Below are 25,771 nucleotides of genomic sequence, written 5' to 3'. Positions count from 1 at the left end.
GGAAGACACGCTGTCACCTGTGAAACACGGGTGCTCTGAAAACACCCATTAGCACTTGGTACTTCTGATGAAATTAACCATAGACTGTATCAAATGAACATGGCAAAAAATCGAATGATGAAGGTTAAAATTTCTGTAACCCATTGGTTAATAATAAATGGGTCAGTTTTTCTCAAACCTACTGTGGCTGACTATTGTTCTCTGTATAAGTAATCTCACTTGATCAAGCCTATTCTTACATTAAACACTACAAAATAAGTAATTAAAGTATGTATTGTTCGTGCTGATATCGTATCGGATTGATATCGGTATCAGCCAATACTCAAGGCTGCAATATCAAGATTCAAGATTCAAGATTTCTTTATTGTCATACCAACACACATTAGACATGAGGTCAGAACTAAAGTCAGTCAAAGTTCAGTCTCTCCAGAACCCGGTCAGCCCAGCAATAAAAGAAAGAAAGAAGAACCAACAGTTTAACTTAACAAAATATAAATAAAAAAAAAACATTAAAACTTTAAACCTCTGGAGGTAGGGTGCTGTGCAAAAAAAACGGTATTTTGTATATTGATATATCGGTATCAAAACAACAAAAATAATTGTTAACATAGGGCTGAGCTCACACCGATACTTAGCATCGGTACGATACAGGTTAAAAATGCATGGATCGGACATCGAAAAGATGTCAACTCTGATACGAACCAAAAATCCTATATATCGCATTTTTTTACTATGCAAAGACTGCAGAATATTTGGAAGTTACTGATTAACTGATATCAGTAGATCCTTGAGGCTGTGATATCGGTATCAGTATCGGAATAGCTGATATCTATGGAATTAGATTTGTGTCAATATTTTCAACTCTTTTCGATTTAATCATTAAAAAATATTGTATTTTATTGTTGGAAAATACATTTGTTCTTTGCGCTCTCTGGAACTCATTCTCCGTCGACATCCGACAAAATAATTGAGGCTGTGATATCGGTATCAGTATCGGAATAGCTGATATCTATGGAATTAGATTTGTGTCAATATTTTCAACTCTTTTCGATTTAATCATTAAAAAATATTGTATTTTATTGTTTGAAAATACATTTGTTCTTTGCGCTCTCTGGAACTCATTCTCCGTCGACATCCGACAAAATAATTGTGAGTATCTAACGTTTATAATCTGACAAATGTTAGATATTTACAATTACTTTGTCAGATGTCGATGGAGAAAACTTGCGACAGCGACTCCAAGCCTGTGATGACTTCCAGTCCATTCAGCTGTCGCCCCAAAACTCTATATTTTCAAACAATAAAATACAATAGTTTTGAATGATTAAATCGATATCTTATTTGCTTTGTGAAAAGTGGAAAAATATGTAAACACATATGTACATGTAAATCAAAATCAGCAAAAGCATTTAAGCAGAGTCCTTAACAACAGTTGTTACACAGTTGAAGAATTATGTCTTTAAAAAAAAATGACCGCTTCATAGTTCATAAATGCTCTAAAATGACTGTGTCGGACTAGTATCGGTACATACTCGAGGTCGTTTGGCCCATCACTTTTAATCTTGCCCTAAGTTGAGGAAAATGGTTTCCTCATCAGTCCACACAAACCTCCACTTTTGTTTCCTTTCTGGCATTTTTTCCAGAGCAATGAAAGCGACATTTTAGTCTTTTGATTTCTAAACAACGTGCTTTTAATTGCTTTTAACCTGGTGCACTTACTCACGTTCACCTTCCATCTGTATGCCGTTTTTCCCAATACGTCAAGTGTTCAAACTTATATCCAATGTTTAGTATTATTTGTTGTTATTTCCTGTGAATGCATTCTGGATTTTTTATAAAAATATGATGTAGGAGTTGTCTTTAAATGTGGAAAACAACACAAAATCATTGTTGAAACTGCTCCACTTTGACTGAAATGTTTTGCTGTCCAATAACAGCATCAAATAAACCCCAGATAACAGTTTTGTTTGCATCAAAGCGACAGTGACAGCATCACAGGTTCGTCTTTTTAAAAAACAGGAAGCTTTCTGTCATACAAACCCAAGTTTCAGAATTGGTTTGCTTCAATGTGGTAACCACATCAGCATCATACCTATAATCATAACCACTATATTGGAAGTTTGACTAAGAGTGATCAAGCTTTTCAAAAGATACGTAGAGATTGTTTTTACTGTTTCAGTTTTCAGCAGCAGTCAATGGTCACATTCTAAAAAAATATCGAGGCTTCACTCTGTATTCATGTCTGTTTTCATTTAAGAATGATGGAGGCCACTGTGCCTCAACACAGTTCCATCTCTGAGCTCTGTTGGCAGTTCCTTCAACCTTACGCAGTGTTTCCCGTTCATTATCTTGACCGCGGGCAGCCTTCCGTGTTCAAACACTTTCAAAATGGAGAAAAACAACGTTTCTACCTCTCTCATAATAGCATAAAATATCTCTAAAGCTCGTGGAAAACACACAAACATCTAACAACCAACATCTGGCTTTTGTCTGCAGAGGAAACTGATACAATCAGGGTTTACCGACAAGGTCCAATGACTCAGCGCTTGCTGGTGCACTCGGGTATTTATCGGCTCTGATTTTGATCGTCGGCCATGATGGAAAACTAACACCTGGTTTAATGGGCAAATTTCTCCGTATACTATTTAAATTTTTCTATTCCAAAGGCAGAGTTAACACCTTTGACATGGAGGAGAAATCTAAAATCGTTTAGTCGTCGAGGAGTTTGAATTGGAACCTAGAGGTCGATTATGCTGATATACAAGTTTTTCCCTCCATCTGATAGTAGATGATTTACTCAACCGATGAATTTAGTACGAGCTCGGCAAATACTTCACAACCATAGAGTACTTTTACCTTGAAACGGACAGAAATTACTGACATATTGGACCGTTCTAGACTTTGAAACTGTATTGAAAGCAAATTTTTTGATGTTTTTATTTACTTTGAGCCTCATGTCGCATTCAGAGGAAATAAAATAAGAGCTCGATTCTCCAGAAGAGAAGCCTTGTTCTCTCCAGAGGTCGACCAATCTGGGTTTGTCTTTGACCGATGCTATTTGCTTTTAGAAATCAGAGCAGACAATGGCCTCGTCTTCCTCGTTTTACAAATACCTGCATGGAAAGGAACAATATATACACAAAAAATCAGAATAAATGAATTTAGAAAATGTATAGTAACAAAATGAATGTGTCACAGTGCTGCTCAATATTGGGAGCCGTTCTCAATAATTTTGTTTTGCGTTTACTTTTAAATACATGAAACAGGTCATTAAAATAACCCGGAACATTTATCGAGTTTCTGAGAATACAATGTGTCGTTTGTAAAGAATTGGCTGTTAATTAAAGAATGGCAAATATTACTGATTAATTACCGGAGTCGCTCTGCTCACGTACACCGCGCCATTTCAGTTAACATGGCCGCCAAAATGGAAAGTATGATGCTCTGCTCCTGCGTCTCAGACCTGACATGTTACATGTTTTTTTTTGCTGCGTTTCTGGACTGTAAAGCAGTTTGTGCAGCGATATCAGCACAGTGGTCGCTTGTTGTCCATAAAATTCTCTCTTTATTTTCCAGGCAGAAAGTCAGACCTCGTAGCACAGCTGTACACTTACCCACAAGTGGCCTGTAATTCTCTCTCTCTGTCTCTCTCTCTGTCTCTCTCTCCCCCCCTCTCCCTCTCCCCCACTCTCTCTCTCTTCTCTTTCATCGTCCAGTGTGGGTACCTGTCACTGCACGCGACGACAGTGAACCACATGTGCATGCATCACTGCCGCCACCGCAGTTCAAATTAATTCTGTGGGAAACAGTGCTTGTGACTTGGCGAGTGGCTCTTTAGTATTCTTAGAATATTTGAACACAACTTCCTCTTAACTTAATATGTTGTTACTAAGATGGTGGTGTGAGGATGTGACAGATTTCTACAGCGCTGTTTGTCTTTCAATCAAACACGGGAAATCCATTTAACTCTAGTGCCCCAATGGAAGGCTGCCAAAAATGGAACGGTCTGGGCCGAGCTGAAACTCTGCCCTAAACCACATTTTTTTGTTTATATTGTTAGTAATATTGTGATCCATCTTGTCCAGTGACTTTAATTGTCCTCTTTAGTTGGTAGCAAAGTCTATTGCTCCCATTTTCTGGGGAAGCTTACTCCTTCAGACCTCAGACAGAAAGTCAACTTTTCCAATGAACTGGTTTCTTTTAACCCTGTTCATCCACTGATACTGAGACTTGGGGACTCAGTTTTATATCATCCATCCATCCATCCATTTTCTGTCGCTTTATCCTCCACATGAGGGTCACAGGGTTCACGGATTGTGCCAGTCTCAGCTGACATATGGCGTATTTCCACCTGCTCTACTCGTCTCGGCACAACACGGCACGATTAGGTTGCATCTCCACTACAAAAAAAGTACCTACTTAACGTGGGTGGAGTCATCACTGCGCGGCTGAGTGAAACTGCGGTGACTTTGTTTTATACGCAACACACACAAGTAACTAGTGACTTTACACCAGACTCCTGTAGTTGTTGTAAGCCCACGTTTTTAGGAGTGTTAAGTAGTTTTAACTGATCTACAGTTCTGCACTGTTCGGCTTGATTTCTGTCAACACAGGAGTACAGCCTCCTACTCCACAGACTTCAGCAGCAGCGGTCTGTGATGCCGCTTGCGATCGCCAGCGCTGTCCCTAAATACACCATACTCCTCTGTTAAATATAGAGATTTCCCTGGTAGTTGTCGGAGATTAACCCACGGTTTTAGGATTGTTAAGTAGTTTTAAGTGATCTACAGTTCGGCGCTTTTCGGCTTGATTTGTGTGGGGGACGTCTCTTCCTGTGACGGCACTCCGGCCAGTCAGTGGCCGGCAGTCTGACCAATCAGTGCATAGTACCTACTAGGCACGCTTTTAGAACCCCGTCGGAGCAGGTACTAAAAATAGTACCTGGTACCAGGTACTATGCTATTGGAAATGCTACTTAAACCGTTACAGACACTGTAGAATCCCCAGCAAACAACTTCTTAAATATGTATGTGAAGTTTTTTTGATTCATAATTAGTGTTGAAATTTTTTTTTTCATATGTGTGTAAGCAGATAACATCTTTTAACCCCTCCCTCCTTTGTGGAAAGTTTCAAACTATGCTCTGATCTGTCAACAGGAAAGCGCAGTGTTGTGGGTACAGGGAAGCCACTGCCATCATACACTGTGCAGTCAATTCTAAGTTCAAATACCTGAAACAGCTGTGGCAAGTAGTGCTGTGCTGTGCACTGAACCTGTTGCATCAACTAGGACCATATCAAACTAGAAAACACACTTATATGATGAAATAATGCATGAGAGCTAGTGAAAGTATTACAGGGTTCACAGCTTGTTGAGTGAACGGGAGCAGTTAACGAGATGCATTCAAAGGCCCTGGTAAATTTTATTACAATGTGCTCAAGATACCTTATAATTTCCTCGCTTCTGCAAATATGCGCAGTCTACTTAGTAAATGCTTATTGTCGCTGCCCCCTGGTGATTATAGATGCAATCACTGATCAGACATTAGCTTTATATCTTTTTTAATATAGATATATATAAAATATATTTAATATATATTATATTAAGACAAATAGTCACAGTAACAGATAATACTATGCAACTGCAAATCCCTTTTTATGATTTGATCATGTATGCAGTGATTCCACGGGTCTTTGAAATCCTTGAAAGTTTGTGCAAGAAAGAAGTTAATTTGATATTTAGGTGAATGTCTCCCTTGTTTGTTTCCAAAGCCACCTACTGTTTCATGCCCTGCATTGCTTGATGTACGTAGACTACGCAGGACAAATGTGGAGTCATAATTACTAGCTGTGTTGTGGACACTGTCCCTGTCTCTCGCTTTGTCATTGTCATGAGAATCCATGCAGAACAATGAGCTAGTTAAGCAAGAGAAAGCAAATGATGATGTGATGCCTGGGAAATGGAAGATTCCAACATCTCTGTCTCGCCAAAGACAAAAGACGACAAGGTCAGTCTTTATGACAGAAAAAACGTCCTAAAGAGGCAACAGTTTCAGTAAACGTCAAGTGGCCTTCTCATCTTAAGCTGTGTCAGCATATTCAGTCCTTGACATTGGTCCTGGGAAGTCCTTGATTTTGATGTCAACATCACATTAGATACTGGAACACAACAGAGCCTTATTTTGGTACTTTACTCTCATGTTATAATAAAAAAAACATAGTTTTAGCTGTGAAAAATAATTGCACACTTGCAAACAGTGCAGTTTTTATTGACTGCATCAGGCTCTGCTTCAGGTTCATTACAAAAGCTGCGTCACGGCCGGCGGGCAGAGCATTTCATGGGTTTTCTGTGGTGCGTGAAGCTGAAGCAGCTGCTCCGTTCTCTGTCTTCTGAAAGACTCTGAGGACACCATTAAACGTACACAGTTTACTGCCTAACCCTAGCCAACAAGGAAAGACTTATTACAGTATCTTGATACTTTTAATGGCACCTGCATTTTCACTTTATTACATTGTGGGAGGGGGGGAAAGTGTCAACAGTCCATCACACTACCTCACAGTATAGGGATTTAGAAAAGAACATAAAAATGAGTGCACAGAAATATGTTTCTTTATCCTTGCATCTTTGCGACTTGCCATGTTATCTCACGTCTGGTGTGAAAGGGTGCGAGCAACTGTCAAAACTGGAAGCAGAACCCAAAGAATCGGACACACAATCAATCGTGCTTTTAACACGTCGTGTGTCCCGTTTTTTGTCCATCATCGGTGAAACAGAAGTCATAAGAACTTTGTAAGAACTTAGTACTTTGTACTAAGACTCTGTCTTTGTTCCCGTTTACACGACACGTACATCCTGCTCTCCGTATGTGTGTATATATATATATGTGTGCATATATATATATGCGTACATATATATATATATATATATATATATACACGTGTGTGTATATATATATACGTGTGTATATATATATATGTATATATATATATATACATGTGTGTGTGTGTGTGTGTGTGTATATATATATATATATACATATAAACTCTCAGTGAGCTTCATCTGCAGTTCACTGGTGAGTCGCTGCACCTGCTCTGTGCAGACAATCTCTGAACAATTCCTACAGATGAAGGAAATCAAGTAGAGCAAAAGAAGACTCACCAGTGAACTGCAGATGAAGCTCACTAAGAGTTCACACATATATGTATATGTGTGTGTGTGTGTATATATATGTGTGTATATATATAGTTACAGAATTTACAGAGTCAGACACGCCTTAACATCCTGAACAGAAGACAGTCTTTACTCCGCAGTGCAATCTTTTTCACACATTCTCAGGCAGTGAAACCATTAATCAAATTAATCATAGACTATTTTAACAATCCTTCTGAGGTTGTTGTTGATGTTTTTCTTCTTAATAAATTATTCAGCTTCTTAAATTTTCTTGGCACCTTTTTTTAGGTTTGGGAATAAAATATAACATATATATGGACCAAACTATAAAATAATAACATGACATGACATTTGAAGTTAACTTTCACAATCTGCTGTGTTCATGTTTGTATAGGGGCACACACACACACACATGATGGTGATGTTCAAAGAGTGATGATCTGTGGTTTGCTTGGCTTGTTGTTTGGAGACACACCCTTACTTGCTTCCTCTCTCTTCCCTTTGTGTGTGTGTGTGTGTCAGAAGGTCATGCTGCAGTGTCTGCAGAGAACACATCTCTGAAACTGTTGTTGGTGGGGTTTTTGTACGATGCTGCGTTTGCCGTCCTGTTATAGATATTAAAATGAGATACCACCACTCGGTGCAGATTATTATAAAACCAGGGTGGAGCTCCTGATCGTGGTTTCTCAAGTGTGAATGAGTGAATATGTGTGCGCGCCGCGCTCAGAAAGAGGAAAATAACTGATTGCCAGGCATGCGAGTTTCACACAGTGCGTGGAGTGTGAACAGCTGATCGGCCGGGTTATCTGGGTAGTAGGACTTGAGCGCCGTGTGTGCATGTTATATGTCAACAGTTTGACTGGTCCTGTGGTTTGACACCTTCACAAGCGACACGATGTGCTCTTAACGTTCCCACGATCCTCTGCCATCGCCGGCGCCGTCTCCCCGTTAATACCCGTAACTGTGGCGTCTTGGATTACTTGTTTTTTAGTTTGTGCCAGAGTTTCCATCGCGTCTGATACATTGAGATTGAGGTTTTGAGTATTTAATGTCTACATATTGTAGTTGTCAGGTTCATTAATTACCCTTTAATAAACATATAAATAACTTAACTTAACAGGACTTTTTTAAGGTGCAGTTTGTAGTTTCATGTTGCAGCAGAATATCCTTCTCTTGCAAGTCGGCTGGAGACGCCATGGAGCCTTCAGTTGGCATCAAAACTCAAAAGATGTCTGGTTTGTGGGCTACTGTAAAAACCTGGTGGTCCAAAATGGCAGCCTCTGTTGAGCTCATTCAGCTCATCCAGACACTTAAAGAGTAAATGAAATATAATTATGTTCAATTCACTTTGCACACTGGACCTTAAACAGCCAGAATTATACTAAAAATAAAATAAGAGACACTTTTAAAATGGATAACTACATTTTTTTAGATAGGAGATACAGAAATGGCTACAACTTGAAACATCTTCACATCTGTTCTAAGGATTTTGCTTATTTTTCTGTCATATTCACTGCTCAATTTTCACCCCCAAACCATCAATTAATGATGAATAAAGTACAGAAGTGATGCAGTATGGATAAATATTGTGAATGCATGTGGTTAAATCATTGTTTGTGTAGTTGGTGAGCAGGTGAACCAACAGTCGGTGCTGTGGGCACAAACCCAACCATGTGATTTACCAGGAAACAGTTGAGGCCCGGGCTCCTCTGTGGCTTCTGAGAGTATCGCTCTTGGTTTGGCTGTTTTTCATTTTTTCCGACCAGCTGTTTGTGCGATACTTCACAGGAAGGCGTTGGTATGGATTTTGTTGGGTTATTTTGCGGCGCTTGGAGGTGAAACTCTTGCGGCTTTCAAAAGCTGGATGCTGCCACAGAGGTGAAGCAGTGCGTGGGTAGCAGGACCGTGAGAACCGGAGGATTCAGTCGCTCAGATCAGATCTGGTGTTATTAACATAGACAACCTCACTAAGGTCAGCGAGGTGACTTTCTCAAGTGGGAGCTGCGCTGATGAGTCATGTTGTTCTCTGAGCTCCTCTTAGTCTGTTCACATCCTCCTCTACAGATACAATATGTGAAACCTCAAACCTGTTAGCATGTGTTTTTAGTATCTTTGCTTCTTTCTTTGTCACCGCCAGCACAATGCAAATGATTCCCGTGCTTCCCAACACTTCACACACACTTTTGCCCAAGCAAAGCCGCTTTTCAGCCGTTGAACTTGTTATTATTTGTGCATATTAGGGCCATATTAACATACCTAGGGCTGTTAATATGGTTATTGCAATACCACAGTTGCACCATGCAGACCAAATAGCTGTTCCATCATTCCTTTTCTTGCTTTTTATTAAAAGAAAAACAACTTTTTTACCAGAAAAAAACAAAGAAGTGGTTTTCATTCAGCGACATTTCATCCCCTGCTCTGATACACTGGGAGCTGCTGTACACACTCATTCTGGTTCATTTATACTGATATACAAATCAAATTATCATCAGTGCTGCAACTTTTAGTCTCTGTTAATTTCCTTTGTCTCCCTTGTTTCATTTACCTCTATATTTAACCCTAAATTTATTTTGATTTTATGCTTGTAGTATTGTCAAAAAATGTTAAATAAATTCAACTGTTTACTGTAGGAATGACTGTACTGAGAAACTGACATCACAAACACACGTGTGCCGCGCTGCTGAATCTCATCTGTGATTGGATGCTCGTTCTGCGGAAGTCCTGAGGTTTTGCCGTAATGAAACGTATATGAGCGCAAAGCTCTTATTTCTCTGCTTCCCGGTATCCATCCATCCGTTTATTAACCTAGCGCTTTATCCTCCACTTGAGGGTCTAGGAGTTACGGTAATGAGAAGTACACGTGCCAAAACCTGTCGGCGACAAAGCACTTTGAAATGCTTTGTTGTTGAAACGTACTATGTGTCTACGTGTAAATGAACTTGCCGTGTCTTTATTTGCATTTGCAGGGAACAAAGTCCACAAACATCGCTGTTTGTCAGTGTACAGAATCTTAATGCAAGTGTGAACGGTACCAAACCGCTTGTTAATAGTAACAATGACCATTCAAACACACCAAAAATACACACAGAAAGGTTAGTGACCCATTGAATTTCCTTATGTAATCTGGTTGTTGGTGCCAGGAAGCTTTTTTGGACCGCTGTAAAAAAGTTATCTTCTGTATGAGGTTGTTTACTTTTCTTTTATATCCCCAGGTAAGAGCACACCAGTGAGCATGTCCACCACAGCCGACCTTTCCAAACCGTCTGATCCCTTCCAGCCGTTTGGCGGTGAGGCCGTCGATCCGTTCCAGAGTAAAAAGGGCATGGGAGACCCATTCAGCGGCAAAGACCCCTTTGCCCCACCGTCGTCGTCATCGACAGCATCAAGTAAAGACCCCACAGACTCTACTGCGGGTTTTGCAGACTTCAGTTCTGTAAGTTGAGATGGGTGATACTGTTTAACTCAGCTGTGCACAGACACCAACACAGTCACTGCATTTTATCCTGAGTCACATTTTAAGGGTGGAGCAGAACCGGGATTTGTAACAGAGTGATTTTGGAGTTGAATCTTGAACTACCAAGACCAGAACAGTAGGGAAGAGTATTGAGAATCGATACTAAATGGGTACTGGTTCTTCATTGGTCAGTGCAAAATTTTAATCGGCACCTAAGATACATCTCCTGTAGGAAGCATAGTTTTAGAGTAAGAGAGTAAGAAATGAGCGAATGTGAAGTTGAAGTTGAAGATATTGTTGATTAAAACTTGTTAATGTCTGCACATACTCCACAAGAACAGAGAAATGTGAAGTCAGAAAAAGAACACATTTCTCTGTTCTTGCGGAGTACGTACAGGCTTAACATGTCTTTACTTGTGTAGAAATGAATCTGATAAAGCTACAGCGACGAGGCGGTTATATAATAATATTTTCCACCACCTGAAACTGTTTCATCCCCGCACCTTCACTGACCTATTGCCAGCATGAGCCTGACTCCTCACACACACACACACCCCCACACACACACACACACACTAAAAAGCATCACTGTGAGCTTTTAACAGACAGACGTTTGTCACAAATTTCCCAAATAGCATGTGTAGTAGGAGGAAGTCATGTTTCATATTGGTTTGGTTTTTGTGGCTTCACTTCTACCTGGTCTTAACAGTTGATCTGTACAGGACAGAGGTTTTATAACAAAGGAAGTTAAAAATAAATAACACAGTTGACTGGAACAGCTTTAACAGCAGCAGCGGCACATGATGTAAAGGATCAGCTAATCCAGCCTCTGCTCGGCCTCTGCTCTCATTTCTCTGCTGCAGCTCTTTATATTTCTGCCCTCCGTGTGTTTGTTGCTAACACTCTGCAGCTGTTACACATCCTTTTAATACCACCATCACAGCTCAGACACAAGAAATCATTCAGTTTTCTGCCAGAGAAGGCTGTCTAATAGTGTTGTTTTTAAGTTGCCAAAAATCAGTTTTTAACTATGCTCCCCATGTAGCCATGTTTTCAGTGACAATGAGCTTTCCCTGTACAACCACTCTTCAAAAAACCTAAAGTATCTCTCGTTTTGTGTCATATTGACTTTTTATTTACACAGAATTCAGTGTTATGGTTGCCTTAAAATGCAATTTCTGGAAAACGGGTCCCAGAGTAGTTGCGTTTTTTATTTTTCAATCAATAAAACAAAAGCGAAACACAAATACAGGGGGAAAACACTATTATCTTACAGGTCAGGTCATATATACTGCAGGCTTTGGGGATGTCATGTTTACGGAAACCTTTGAAAAATGATAAAGAAAAAGATCATATAGGGAAAGTTCTGTGTCCATGTGCATAAGACCTTGATTGTACTGTCGGTAAATAGAGTTTTGGCTGCTACACATTGATTCAGTTGAGCTGAGAGGTTTCATTTTTACTCCCAACATAAAGGTTATGATTTTGAGGGGTTTGTATGGGAGTAAGTGAAACCCGCGTTTGGTGATTGATCGAGATGAAACGGACCAGAAACCACAAAAGCTGCTCTGAAATCACCTGTTTCCCATTGTAAAACCACATTTTTATCTCGTTTACAACTATTGAAACAGAGTTGGTGCTGTAGGTTCTTATGTTATGCCGACGACATGCCGATATATCGGGAAAACGCCCAAATTCTGACTCTGTCTTTCAATCTTTTCTGTTGTGAAATTAACATGATATTTCCACATTGTGGTCGCAGCAGATTTCTTCATTGCATTATTCAGTGAACTGTTTGAGTCATCAGTCACATCGGAGAGTCTTGGCGTGTTTATCTAATACATTTTAAATCCCCTTGATCGTCCCCAAGAGCCACACTACTTTTTTCTCTCAGACTAGCTTCAGTTAATGTTGGTTTTAGATAAAGTAAAGCTCTGCTGTCCTGAAGTGTGACAGTCATTGAAGCTGTTTGTTTGCTGAGCTGCAGTTTGACTGCGATGCAGGAAAAGGTGTCCGCCCTTTCTGTGGTCGGTGTTTTTGAGTTGACAGGAAGAATATCGAGGTTTTGTTTTTCAGTTTCTGACAGAGGTGCAGAGTAAGTAAACAAGTTAGCAGTATGTTGGAGTGATGCTCACACTGTGGATGACAGTGTGAATTTCTCCTCCTGTCTCTGTGTGCGAGTGTCACACAGGTATAAACTTAGTGGGAAATTTGGTGCCACTCGATTTTCAGCTCCTAACACAAAGACACAGCAGTATCACTTCTCAACTCTCAGCTCCTGAATATGTCTAACCTGCATTAAGTGGCTCTCTGTTTGTTTGTGTGCATAAGATAGTTCTTTATAGTCCTTGCATGTGTCGTGTAACGCATGTTGTATCGTGTGTCACTGGAGTTTTCCTTTTCCTCACTCACATCCTCCCTTTTATCCTTGAAGTGCACACTTTTCTAGGCTTTCTCACTCTCATCACAGTGGAGTTATCCCTCATTCATTCACACTCGAGTGACAGCTCAGTTTCACCTGTCCATCGTCTCACCTGAGGCTCTGATTGACTTCTACTTCAGCCTCACTCACTCATTTGTTAGCATTGTAAAGTAGAGGTAGAGCGATTTATCGGTTGCGCTGATCAATCTTGCCAAATTGTTGTTCTCAGAAACTTGATAAATGTTGCTAAGTCACTAAAACTCTATTTTTCCACTGAATATTGCATTCTTTTAGCTTTTTGATGACCTGTTTCATGTATTTAGTATTAAATTGATGCATTATTTTAACACAGTTATAAAATGAAATTTGGCTAAATATATGCGTCAGAACATTTGGCATCAATTATCGGCTGCACTGATTTCTAAAAAATCAGCGTCAACCATAGAAAAAACCTACATTGGTCGACCTCTAATTGTAATAATTCTTCTATTTACTAACTGGTCAGTCATTAAAGTCATTGACGAGTAGCTGAAGACGATGCTAGCGACGGTGCAACTCTAGACAGTGTCTCTCTGCATGTGCTGCCGTGTGCGTGTGATGTCCTGTGAATTAGATCCACTCCCGTCTGATAATCTCTCTGTTCTGTAATCCCAACTCTCTGACAGGACCTGAAAAAGTCAAGGTAAGAGATTAAAACACACCTTTTATTGTGCACAAATGCAGAATGTGGAGAAGCATGTGTCTGTAGATCCTACATCATGTGTCGCTGGAAAAGAACTGGAAAAATGTTGGGTTAGGGTTAGGAAAAATTGTTTCTTGAGTGAAATCGCATGCTGGAATTCTTCAGTTCCACTACACTCTCACCTGTTTGATTTCACTAGTCACTAATAACAGTGTTTTTATTGATAAATTATGATATTGTTATTACATGTCCTCAATCATACAGTGTCTTGGACAGGTCAACACACTAGATCTGCAAAAATGTAATGATTACTAAATTTAAAGCCAGTTATTTTAATAATTCATATATTTTTTGATTAAATGTGAATATTGTCTGGTTTCTTTGCTCCATATCACAAAGAAATCATTAAAAAAACTGATCCATAAACCGTTTCAGTGAGAGTAATGCAGCACGGGATGCATTCAAGAATCCTCATCAATTTCATCACTTTTCTTCACTAGAGTTAAGAATATTTGGATATTTGGTGAATATTTCTTATATTTTATTTGGCTTTGTATGTATAGATATCTTATGCAAATGAGGAGACAGGTTGATGGAGATGTGATACTTGATACTAAAGCCAAAAGGGACGTCAGTGTTTCAACAGCGTCCGTTAAAATAACCCAAAATAAGGAGTTGATAAATTGTGGGCAGTTCTGCAGATTCCATGTCACTTTCTCTCCGTGTCTGTAGTTCGGGAACGAGGCTCAGCAGCTGGAGTGGGCAAAGAGGGAGAGTGAACGAGCCGAACGCGAGCGGCTGAAGAGGCTGCGGCAGCAGGAGCAAGAAGACCTGGAGCTCGCCATCGCTCTGAGCAAGGCCGAGATGTCCAACGCATGACCTGCCGCCAACAAACAAACAAACACATGCACCTCCCTCTTATATACACACCCCTCCTCGTCCCCCACCCCAACACTTAATGACTCATCGTATGAGGAGCAGAAGGAACTCCTGGCCCAAAAAAACAAAACAAGAGAACAAGAACAAGAAAACTGACATGAAGAAAACTGAAGAAGATGAAGAGGAGGCAACCAGACGCACTGTGTTCACACTCGGACCAATCCTGACACATCATCATCTCCACTGTTTGTTGTTTCTCCATCTCCACCTTCACTCAGTGCGTTCTAGAAGCTAAACCTGCTGCTAAAATCAGTCGCTAAAAGAGAAAGTACAAGGAGAAGCTGTTTGTTCGTGGATCTACTGATGTCGACTGATGCAGATCTATGCTTCAGAATCATATTACAAGATCATATTATAGGAAGACAGAGAGGCATGTGGAGGAAGCTGGATTTGGATTTTCACTCCTCAGGATGATCTTTCGTTGTGTGTCCTCCATGTTTGTCCCTCAGGAAACACTCGTCACAGATCCACATGTGAAGTGAGACCGCTGGAATTAGCAGAGGTTCTTCTCACTTCCTCTGCCCCCCCCCCCCCCCCCGCCCTGCCAACGTTTCAGGTTAGAAATGAAAGTGATATTAATCTTCTCATATGGCTCTTGTTACCCAATTTTTAAGTTTTTTTTTTTTTTTTTTTAAATATCAACCACACGGAGAAGTATGCAGAGAAACAGTGTGTGTGGAGACCTCAGCTTCTGTCCAGTGTGTATATATATATATATATATATATATATATATATGTGTGTGTGTGTATATACATATGTATATATATATGAATGTAATGTGTATATATATATGTATATACACATATATTCATACAAATATATGTACACATGGAGCTAAAAGCTTGACCCCACTGCTGTGACGTCACCACACGTTGGACTGTGAGGGATTTTTTTTTTTTTTTGCTACGTTTGACCTCATTTCATTTCTAGAGAGTGGAGATTTTAATAACTTTGGTTTTATTTTCTTGAGATGCTCCATTTAACGCTTCGTTGATATAAATGATATTTGACATGTTTTTGTTTTAAAAGAACATTTAAAGCTCCACAGTAGTCGTTTTTGTGACTGTGCAGACGGGCAGGGTTGTTTTAGGAGCTGCCGCAGTTTTGTCGTTAAGCTGGAAACTGAAAAAAATCTGTGAATCAAAAGTGCTGTATGACGGGCTCCAACCACTCGCCTCCATGTTTACGTGAGTTGTCTCCCTTTTACTTGAAGCGGCGGTAGCGACATTTTTTCAAGTTTCTTCACTTTGAGTCAGCTGTTTGTTATTTTGCTGTATTTTTTGCTGTATTTTTTGGATTTAATCATTCAAAAATATTGTGGGTTTTTTTTGTTTGTGGGCAGGCTTTTAGAAGCTGCCTGCTGATTGGCTACAGAGTTTTGGAGTGACAGCTCAGTGGACCAGAAATCGTCACAGGCTTGGAGTCGCTGTCCGTCTGGAACTTGTTCCCCAAGTTTCCCCCAATCGGCATCTGACAAAATAATTGTAAATATCTAAAGTTTGTCAGATTATAAACATTATAATATTTACAATTATTTTGTTGGATTTCGATGGAGAACGAGTTCCAGGGAGCGTATTTTCAAACAATAAAATGCAGTATTTTTGAATGATTAAATTAATATTTTTGTTGTTTGAAAATATTGACACAAATCTAATTCCATAGATATCAGCTATTCCGATACTGATACCGATATCACAGACTTAAGTATCTACCGATATCAGTCGTTTTACACCCTGCGAAGCTATTAGCGACAGCCATTTCAAGCAAATTTCAAATATTCTGCAGTCTTCGCTGAGTAAATTATGCGATATATATATAGGATTTTTGGTTCATATCGGAGTTCACATTTTCATCTTTCCGATGTCCGATCCCATACATTTTTAACCCATATCGGACCAATGCAGAGACTGAAACGAGCAAAAAGGTGACTTAAATAGTAAAAACTGAAATGTGACGCAGGATTTTGTTTTAAGTTTAATAGAGCGTATGTAAAGTGTAAATGAGAACAGTTATCTGGTGTCTGAGTGAGTCAGGATTAAACTGAGCATTAGACAGTTTGTTCTGTATGTGAGGACAATGCTGGGGGACAGAGGACGCATGTTCTACACGCGTGGAAACTCAAACGCTGGTGCAGTTAAAGCTGAGCAGTTTTGTGAACTGCCTCTCCCTGCCATGTCATTATTAACTGTTTGTTTACATGTCATGTTTACATATCACATATGACTTTTACTGTAGCCGTTACAAACTGTGTTCCTGTAGGAGAAGAAGAGGAGTGACCCTGTTACAGAGTGAGTTGACTTCTCTCTAAGCCGTGCACAGTAAACACGTCTGAGGTGCGGTGTTTAAAAAATGTAGATGTGGAAAGTATAAAATAATTATGCTTAATTTTGAGAGAAGAATTGCCAGATTTTATGATATGTTGTCTTTCATATAAACAGGGTTCCCACAGGTCCTTGAAATCCTTAAAAAATCTTGTTACGACGCCACCCACTGATCCCAAGGACAATCACTTGTCCAGTTGCAGATCACTAAAAGTGGACGTCATGGATGAAGCAGCTCTTATAAGTTGTCCTCCCATCTTTAGCTGTGACATTCTGTCCTTGAATTGTGAGGGAATTGGTCCTGGAAAGTCCTTGAGTTTGATGTCAACAAAGGTGTGGGAACCCTGTGTATGTATGTTATGTATTTCAGGAGCAGGGTCAGCTCTACACAGGCCACCATTTTGGACCACAGTGGACAAACTAAACGTTTACTGAAGGCTTTGTAAGTTCTCTAAAGGGAAGAATGAGGTGAGAGACGTTCAGCTGCAACATGAAACTCAAACATGGTACCTTTAACGCTTCTTATGGAAATGCTACTAAACCAGCAACAAATTATTGTTGAATTAATAATTTGGGCAAAGGTTCAAGCTTAAACACGTTAGGTTGATTTAAGTTGTGATATAAATCTGACGACTGTTGGCGTGCGCTGCTCAGACGGTCATCATTCACATTGTATTTGTCATCGTGATACCTCCCATTGTGCAATAGACCATGTTTATTTTTATTGTTTTATGTAAGAGTCTGTTTTCAATATATATATATATATATATAGCGTCTTATATGTCTTTTTTTTTTTTAAACAAATTTGTTTATTTATGCACCTGCTCGGCTGCCGCCGCTCAAACCCACGTTATTTTTTTAACATTAAACTTTTCAAGTTTACACGCTTGTTTTATCTCACTGTAACGCGTCATCTCACTCTGCTGTCGTTCCTCACATGAAGGTGAAATAATCTTTTTTGTTCTGTTTTTTCTCTGAAGATGCATACAATGTGTATACAGTCTGTATTATAGTATTATGTCTTATTATATTTGTCCCATAAAAAGTGAAGAGACGAAGGTTAACTGCAGTTACACTACTATAGCTGAGAGAAGAGACGCTGATCCTCTCTCTACACGCTCTGTACTGTTTACTAGAATAAACATTTCAGTTCAATCAGGTGATGCCACTGTGAGTTCTCTCTTTCTTCTTCTTCCGATCATTTCCAGCAGGCTGTACACAGAGAGGTGCGATGCTGCCCCCTACAGGTCAGAGTTCAGTCTGAAGCTTTTAATCCGCACATTCAAAGCTACACATCGCAGTTCTCGAGCTGGTGAGTTTTACACCATTATCACACTTCCACAGTGCTCTGAAAGTCATGTGACTGTATTTGTTTACACTGCCATGTTGGCAGGAAACAGTTCTGTAACATTTATTGAGCATGTAACATGTGCGACAATATTTTTTACATCATTTCAGAATATAGAATTCTGCATTTGTTTTGATGCAGAATTCAGTAGATAAAAATGAGATTTATGACGCTAAATTAATGTACAAACATCAAAAACAAACATTTAACAAACATTTATCACTCCCACTTCCGATTTTAATGGAACGCACCTTTACTGTTCATATTTTGTTACCGACTTATAAATAATATTAGCAATTTTTCAAATGGGATTCAAAGGTCAGTGTTTTTTTAAACATGTCATTCTGAACATTTTAGCACACGAAGATGAAAGTAGCTGAGATAAACTGAAATATAATCCTTGGAAACTATTAGGGGCTAATCACCAACTATTTTGATAATTGATTAATCAGGTTACTCTGGTTTCATTTTTGATCTGTGGACAAAAACAAGACATGCGAGACCATCATCATTTCCAGGTTTAGTAAACGCAGATTTACAAAATTTTTCAACATTATCTGACATTTTATCAACCAAACAAGCAGAAAATAATCGACAGATTAATCGATTATGAAGAATTATCCACATTTAATGTGACACACTGTCGATTGAGCGGGGAATCCGCAGCTTGTGCAGAGTGGAAAAAAGAACACTGTGCAAACACAGCGGACATAAACTGGACACACGAGCTGGAGGCCAAGCGATCTGATTTGCCATGTTAGCAAATGCTAACTGTCTCCGTATGGAATAACAGGAAATTCCTGCTAGGCTAGTGTTTACCCAGCAGTCATGAAGAAGAGGAAATGAGAAGCTCTTGAATGGGAATGTGGGTCAAACACAAGCGGAGTGTAAACGTGAGGTGTTTCAGGATCTGCTGCTTCTTTCTCAACTAAGCGACAGGGATTTTTCCTCCGTGCAGGAGCTAAAAAAAAACAGCTTCTACCTCTCACAAATACTGAGTCGAGACCCACAAATGGCCCACGGGAGATAATTCTTTCCCAACAGGATTTCTTTTAGTTAAGATTTATATGCATGAAATTAAGTTTTAATACATTTACCAAACATCTCCTCAAAATGATAGACTACATCAGGGTTCTCAGACTGACCGATTTACTATAAAGTTTTAATAAGAACTGATCCAAACTGACATTTTTATAATAACGATACATTATATTTACCACATTATTAAATGTATTAAATTCAACATTAAGATATACATATATATATATATATACATATATATATGTGTGTGTATATATATATATATATATAAGCTTATCTAGTGTTTTACTTAACATTGTCCACATTACTTTTTGTAATTTTGCATCATCATCATCAACACTTTTACTTTGAAATGATGTGCAATGTCATCCTGAATACTTTTAGTTTCACTGAGAAATGTTCACTTTACATTTTAGAAAGTGTTTCTCTTTCTTGTCTCTGTCTGTTTTAGTTTAGTTTAGTTTAGTTTATTGAGAACAGATGATTCCAGTGGGAGTCTCCAGCTCTCCCCAGTAGATGGCATCCTCTTCCCATTCATATAATTCCCACATTCCCTCAGGCAGTCCTGGCTTAATCTTTCCTGGAAGTAGTTTTCCAATGTAAAAGGTGGGTTTTTTTTGTTTTGTTTTTTTCCAAATAGCTGATAAAGCTGGATTTCACCAGAAAAATGTTTCAACTTCTTCTGCCGAGTCTTATCTGCCTCATCATCACTTACTGCAGCGGTGAAGACACGGTGTCACAGAGCTTCTGCTGTTTCTGTTTCCGAGCATGGATGAGGAGGCTTCAGAGGTATCACAGTGACAGTTTCAGTGCCTACGTTATCTCCTCCTGTGACCTTCTGACCTCTCACAGGAGGTTATTTATGGGAGTGTTTGGTTGGAGCTGCACATGATGTGGTGGAGGTCACCTGAGATAAACTGTTGCACAAGAGTGTGTGAGTGTGTGTCTACAGCCTCACACCGAGTGAGAATATCAGGGTGAGATCGTGAGGAAGGGGGAAGCATGCACGTGTGTGTGTGTGTTTGAAAACAACCAAAATCTAAAAAGAAAGTATTAAAGGGACAGTTTGCGTTTTTTGAAGGATAAAACTGACTCGTTGCACTAAACCCCATAGAGAAAATCAACAATTTAACATCACTGTACACAGGAGTTGTTGCACCACTGCTGCTTCCATCGGTGAGCTCAAATGTCTTGTTTTTGTGACTTCAGTGTTTGAAATCAGATTTACCTCGGTGACACAAAGTGACCACACGAGGCAGCAGTAGAGCAGCAGCTCCTGTGTCCCCGCAAGCTAAAAACACTGATTTTCTCAATGGACTTTGGTGCAGGAGAGCAGGTATGTAATTGTGCTTTGATATTCCTTGTTCTGCTTTGTTTTTGTCTACATAAAACACCACATAATGACAACACATGTTTAGTTTAATTCTATTCCCATAAAATAATTTAGAACTGATTGAAATATGCAAGTTTTTAAGACACATTTAACATACCTGTGGTCGTCTTCTGAGCCTCAGCTGGATCTGGGCTGGTATTTAAAATTTAAAATAAGACAAAACCACCTGCACCCTCTCCTCTCTCAAATCACACATTCCCACGCTCGTGTACCATGCTGAAAAAGTGAAATGAAAGTGTTTCATTTTTCACTTGAGTTGATCTGGTGATGATAGTGGCACAGGGGACGCTGGCTGGGTTCCCTTTTTTTCCCTCGGGGTCGACATGGGGCCGTTGTAGAAATGACACAGAGATGTGTGACAGTGAAATAAAGAGGTAGTGACGACTTTCAGACGAGTCAACAACAAAAATGACCTGAGCTGCAGCTGAAGGTCAATCATAGTCATTCAAAGACTGTTATACAGCGCTTTTAACTCAAATATGTGAATATTATTTGTTTTGTGTGACAAATTAACAAATAGAAACGTTTAAAAAACTGTAAGAATTCTGCAATTGTGATTACTTGCTGGCCAACGATTTGTTTAAAATTTAAACGACAGAAAACAAATCTTTTCTTCTCCAATGAGACCTCATTTTGTCCTGCATCTGTTACCACTAGGTGGCAGCAGCAGGAGAAGAAAGTATTTAGTTAGTGGAGTTTATGCAGTAAGTGATGACATTTACGAGGTTTCTTGAATGCATCCTGAAGCTGCTCATAGATAGATAGAATGTTAGTTAGATAGATAGAACGCTAGTTAGATCTAACACTAGATAGATGGATAGAATGCTAGTTAGACGGATAGATAGATAGATAGATAGATGCTCTAGGTGCTGGAATAAAAAAATCAACCTGAAAATCACAGTTATGAAAATCCCATTTCTTGCACATTTTTTTCTTCCTCACTCCCTCGTGAACTCTCCCTCATCCCTTGTGGGTCTTTCTCAGTTTATTTCAGACGGGGTTCCTCTTCCTCCTCACCCCTCTCCCCCTCCATCCCTACCCTCGTCCCACCATCCCTCCCTCCCACTCACTGTGGTTCGCCCCTGTGCCCTTGACGCAGACTCCCCATCTATATCGAGCCTCTGTAATTATGTCAGTGTAATGTTTGTATTTATAGGCAGCTGCCACAGCGCTCTGGCAGACGCTCGGTCCCAGCTGGGAAGCATCAGCAGTCTGACTTTGCTGCTGCTGCTGCAGGAGGAGGAGGAGCAGAGGTCACCAGCACCTCTGACCCCGACCTTCACCTGCTGCACCACCTCCACACCTCACATCCTAAGCTGAAATATTCTACATCTGTTGTGAGTCAAAATGTCCTGATATCTCAGTAATCAACCTTTGAAACCTCATCTTTACTTTATTTATCATCAGTTCCAGGATGTTTGGTGTCTTCATGTTTTTCCCTGTCAATGAAACTCCAAATCTCACGTCCATAGCTGACATTATTCTAGTCATGTTGTGAGTTATTGCTACAAAATGAAATGTCCTGATATTTGAATAAGATAGTGTTATTAATAAAAGGAGATGTAATTAAAGGCCAAACTGAAATGTAGGTGTCGAATTTGCTTTTAAAAATCGTTGTTGGCACAAAATAAAATTGAGACACACGAGGCAAAAGATAAACAAAGATCTCTTGCCACTTTATTAGGTACACCTGCTGAACTCCTTGTTATCGCAAATATCTAATCAGACGATCGCACGGGAGCATGTCAGGTGCGTTTAGGATCATAGACACGGTCACGGTGAGCTGCTCGAGTTCAAACTGAGCATCAGAAGGAAGAGGGAACTTGTTAATCTGCTAGGATTCATCAGAAAAATTAGGAAATTATCCTACAGTAATTCAAAGTACAACCAAAGTGTGAAGGAGACCACGCTGGATGCTGTATTGTATGCAGTGTTGTGCTTATTGTTTTTGACAATCACACTCAGGACTCCAGGCGTCATGTTTGTTCATTTAGTTTAATATGTACATTAAAATAGACTATTTACATTATATATATAAAAAAAATCATCTATGTACAAGGCAAAGTACATTTTTCTTCAAGACACAAAAAACAAAACAATTGTTATTGCCAAAGACTGTGTAGCCCTTTGTCAATGGAGAGATGTCGTGAGCAAAAGACCCCTGACTTCAAACGCTCGGGAGGATGACAGACGCACACACACACACACACACACACACACACACACGTGTGTGACATTCAATTCAAGCCTTCGAGGAAGGAGGACAGACTGGATAAAGGCAGTTTTTTTCTTAGTACAAAACGTTGTCTCAAAGCTTATTTTTCACGTGCAGTTTACAACAGAACACACACACACGTCGATTGTCTCTTAGCCAGTGGATAGTATGGCCATCGTAAATGTTTTTTTTGGCTTAATAACGTGTTATAGATAAAAAAAAAGGCACTAATGGTTGAAAATATGTCAAAAAAACAAAGGAATGTCTGCTTCCAGTTGCTTCAGTTTGCATGTGCCTGACATGTTCGAGTGGAATGTTCCTTTATTTATTTTTTATTTTTTTTGTCAATTTAAACAACAATCCTTATATATATATATATATGAGGACGTATGTATATATGTATATATATACATATATAAAAGTAGTACCAGCTACATAGTCACAAAAATACGTGTGAACAGAATTTTGTCTGTTTCTGTCAAAATCACTGGGTTTTTTATGGTGTGTGTATGTCGTCAAAAAAGAACTTTAAATAGATGTTTGTTTGTTTACAAATATATATTTGAAGGCATTTTGTGTCTCTTTGGTTTCCGGAAAAAGAAAGAAAAGAAATCACCATCATTTTCCTATAAATATTCCTGTAAAAAGAAACATTACAGCATAGTCAAACCTCCCTCATGTTTGTTTACTAGAGTTCATCATTTACAGGAACTCGCATCTATACATTTTAATGTCATGACATGACATCATTATAGTTCTGTTTGTTTGTTTGTTTGTTTTTCTGGTCAAAAGTCTTTTGTTCTGCTTCTTTCCTCTACATGTGCCTCTTCATGTGCAGAGCCAGGTGGTCGGATCGGGAGAAAGCCCGTTCACAGAGGTGACACTGGAACGGTCTGTGCCCGGTGTGCTTCCGGAAGTGACGCGTGAGCTCGTCAGAACGCGCGAACTTCCAGCCACAGCCCTCCCAGCTGCAGTGGTACGGTTTCTCTCCTAATAACAAACACAACAACAACAAAAAACGTGAGTTACATTGATTAAAAGTGATATTTGTTGATGTTATGACGTAGTAAACATGCGCAGCCACGTGGTTTCTCACCTGTGTGCGTCCTGAGATGCGCCTTTAGGTGCGAACTTTTCGTGTATGTTTTCCCGCAGCCGGTGAAAGTGCAGGTGTGCGTCGCAGTCCGTTTCCGCGGCCAGGACCTGCGGCCTCTCTTCGGCTTGGTGTCCATCAATTCCAGCGGGGAGGAGGGCGGGGTGAGGAGGACCCGCTGACCCGCCGCCGCCGGCTGCTGCTGCATGTTCATGCCCGCGTCCTCCGCGAACATGCCGGGGAACTGGGGCTGCTGGTGCGCCGCCGTGAACTGAAGCTGCATGCCGCCGTGATGGTGAGGGAACCCGGCAGGCGCGCTGCTGCGGTGGTGGTGGTGGTGCTGCTGGTGGTGGTGGTGATGCTGCTGCTGCTGCTGCTGGTGGAAGCTCTGCGGGAACGTGTTGCACATGTGCGGTTGATGACACTCGGAGCTCATCAGGTCGTCCGGGCTGAGCGGCGGGGTCATGCTGCCCGCAGCCGCCGCCTGCGGGGAGTTAGCGAGCCGCGGCTGCTGCTCGTACGACATCATGCACGAGACGCTGCCCTCGTGCTTGATTTTACTGCAGCTCTGTGGCACGAGACCCATGACAGGTCCGTATGTGTCCATGGAGGCGGGCTCCACTTTAATGTTCGGGTGCTCGGGGAATAAATCCTGAGTCGCGTGGAAAGACGCGGAGCTGATGAGGAATCTGCCCTGGATGCTGGGACTGTTCCCGGGGAGGAAGCTCGTATCCAAGTCGGAGCGGAGCAGCTCCGCCATCAGGCTGTTGTAGGGCGGAGGAGGGCAGTTCAAGTCCGGGACTGAGGTGTAGGTCTGCGGCTGCTGATACACGGACGCTTCTGCCTCCTGCAGCCGGTACGACTCCCCTCCGGTCCCGGGAGCCGGAGCTCCGTCAGAAACTGCTGTGTTTGCGAGAATAAACTCGAGGTCCAAGAACTTATCCAGGTCCTCTTCGTCCTTCCTGCCCAGACAGCTGCTGTCCAGGTCAGGCGCAATGCTGCCCAGGCTGCCCTTCCACCTCTGGAGTAAAGATGGGGAAAAACACAGTTAGTCACTGAAGAAGCAGCAAAACATCAAACATGACATGAGTGCAAAAACACAAACTTACATCTTCCCAGAATTTCTCCTTCTGGTTGGCAAAAGTAGAGATTGATGGTAAAATGGTTCCACTCAAGGCCATTTTCATGCCTCTGTGAAAGAAAACTGGAGAGAAAAAAGAAAATCCCTTCAAATGTTGTGGGAAAAGTCAGTGAGTGAAGTCTCCAGAAAATAAGCTGCTTCTGTCGTCCGATGCTCCTCTCACTCACTCACGCACTCATGTGTCTCTGTGCAGGAGCTGCTTTCTCTGCAGAACCAATGCGAGGACAAGGTGAGGGGGAAAGGAAGCGCGTCCAGGATGAGGACGCAACCGACAACCGAGCAGCGACCAGGGGCCCCTCCACTAAATTTAGCCCGGGAATAAAAGTTTTCCTGCGAGTCACAATCACAGAGAGCGAGGAGAGAGTTACTGCTGCTGCTGCTGCTGCTGCTGCTGAGGAGGAGGTGGAGGAGGAATGCTGCTTCTGCTCTGTGCGCGCGGCTACTTAAAGAGGGAGGAAACCCGCCCCGAGAGAGAGAGACACACACACACACACACACAAACACACACACAGATAATAAGCACATTAACACGTTGGAAAAAAAAAAGAACCCT

The 25,771-nt window shown here is 40.6% G+C and overlaps 2 protein-coding genes and 1 long non-coding RNA gene across 6 annotated transcripts in view; 2 read left to right on the top strand and 1 right to left on the bottom strand.

Annotated features, from left to right (window-relative positions):
* eps15l1a (epidermal growth factor receptor pathway substrate 15-like 1a) overlaps positions 1-18,150 on the top strand; it is a 39,789-nt gene extending 21,639 nt beyond the window's left edge. For 2 of the 4 annotated variants that reach the window (XM_058638387.1, XM_058638384.1), the window contains 2 exons: positions 10,381-10,601; positions 14,459-18,150. In XM_058638387.1, the coding sequence (XP_058494370.1) occupies positions 10,381-10,601; positions 14,459-14,605 (368 nt within the window). In that variant the 3' untranslated portion in view covers positions 14,606-18,150. Of the gene's footprint in view, positions 1-10,380; positions 10,602-13,709; positions 13,727-14,458 lie in introns of all 4 variants that reach the window. The other 2 variants (XM_058638385.1, XM_058638388.1) reach the window with 2 other exon arrangements.
* A 4,595-nt stretch (positions 18,151-22,745) lies between these two features.
* On the bottom strand, positions 22,746-25,652 carry LOC131466130 (Krueppel-like factor 2). The gene is made up of 3 exons (XM_058639289.1): positions 25,187-25,652; positions 24,081-25,098; positions 22,746-23,974 (listed from the first exon to the last, which is right to left on the bottom strand). The coding sequence occupies exons 1-3, from the start codon at positions 25,262-25,264 to the stop codon at positions 23,799-23,801; spliced, it is 1,272 nt and encodes a 423-aa protein (XP_058495272.1). The 5' UTR covers positions 25,265-25,652; the 3' UTR covers positions 22,746-23,798.
* The window catches only part of LOC131466131 (uncharacterized), a 64,831-nt gene continuing 62,998 nt past the window's right edge, over positions 23,939-25,771 (top strand). Inside the window, exon 1 of the long non-coding RNA XR_009241388.1 lies at positions 23,939-24,004. This is a non-coding gene — a long non-coding RNA (uncharacterized LOC131466131). The remainder of the gene's footprint in view (positions 24,005-25,771) is intronic.

This window comes from Solea solea, chromosome 9 (assembly GCF_958295425.1).
Source record: "Solea solea chromosome 9, fSolSol10.1, whole genome shotgun sequence".
Classification (NCBI taxonomy): domain Eukaryota; kingdom Metazoa; phylum Chordata; class Actinopteri; order Pleuronectiformes; family Soleidae; genus Solea; species Solea solea.
This window is presented reverse-complemented; position numbering and strand designations above follow the sequence as displayed.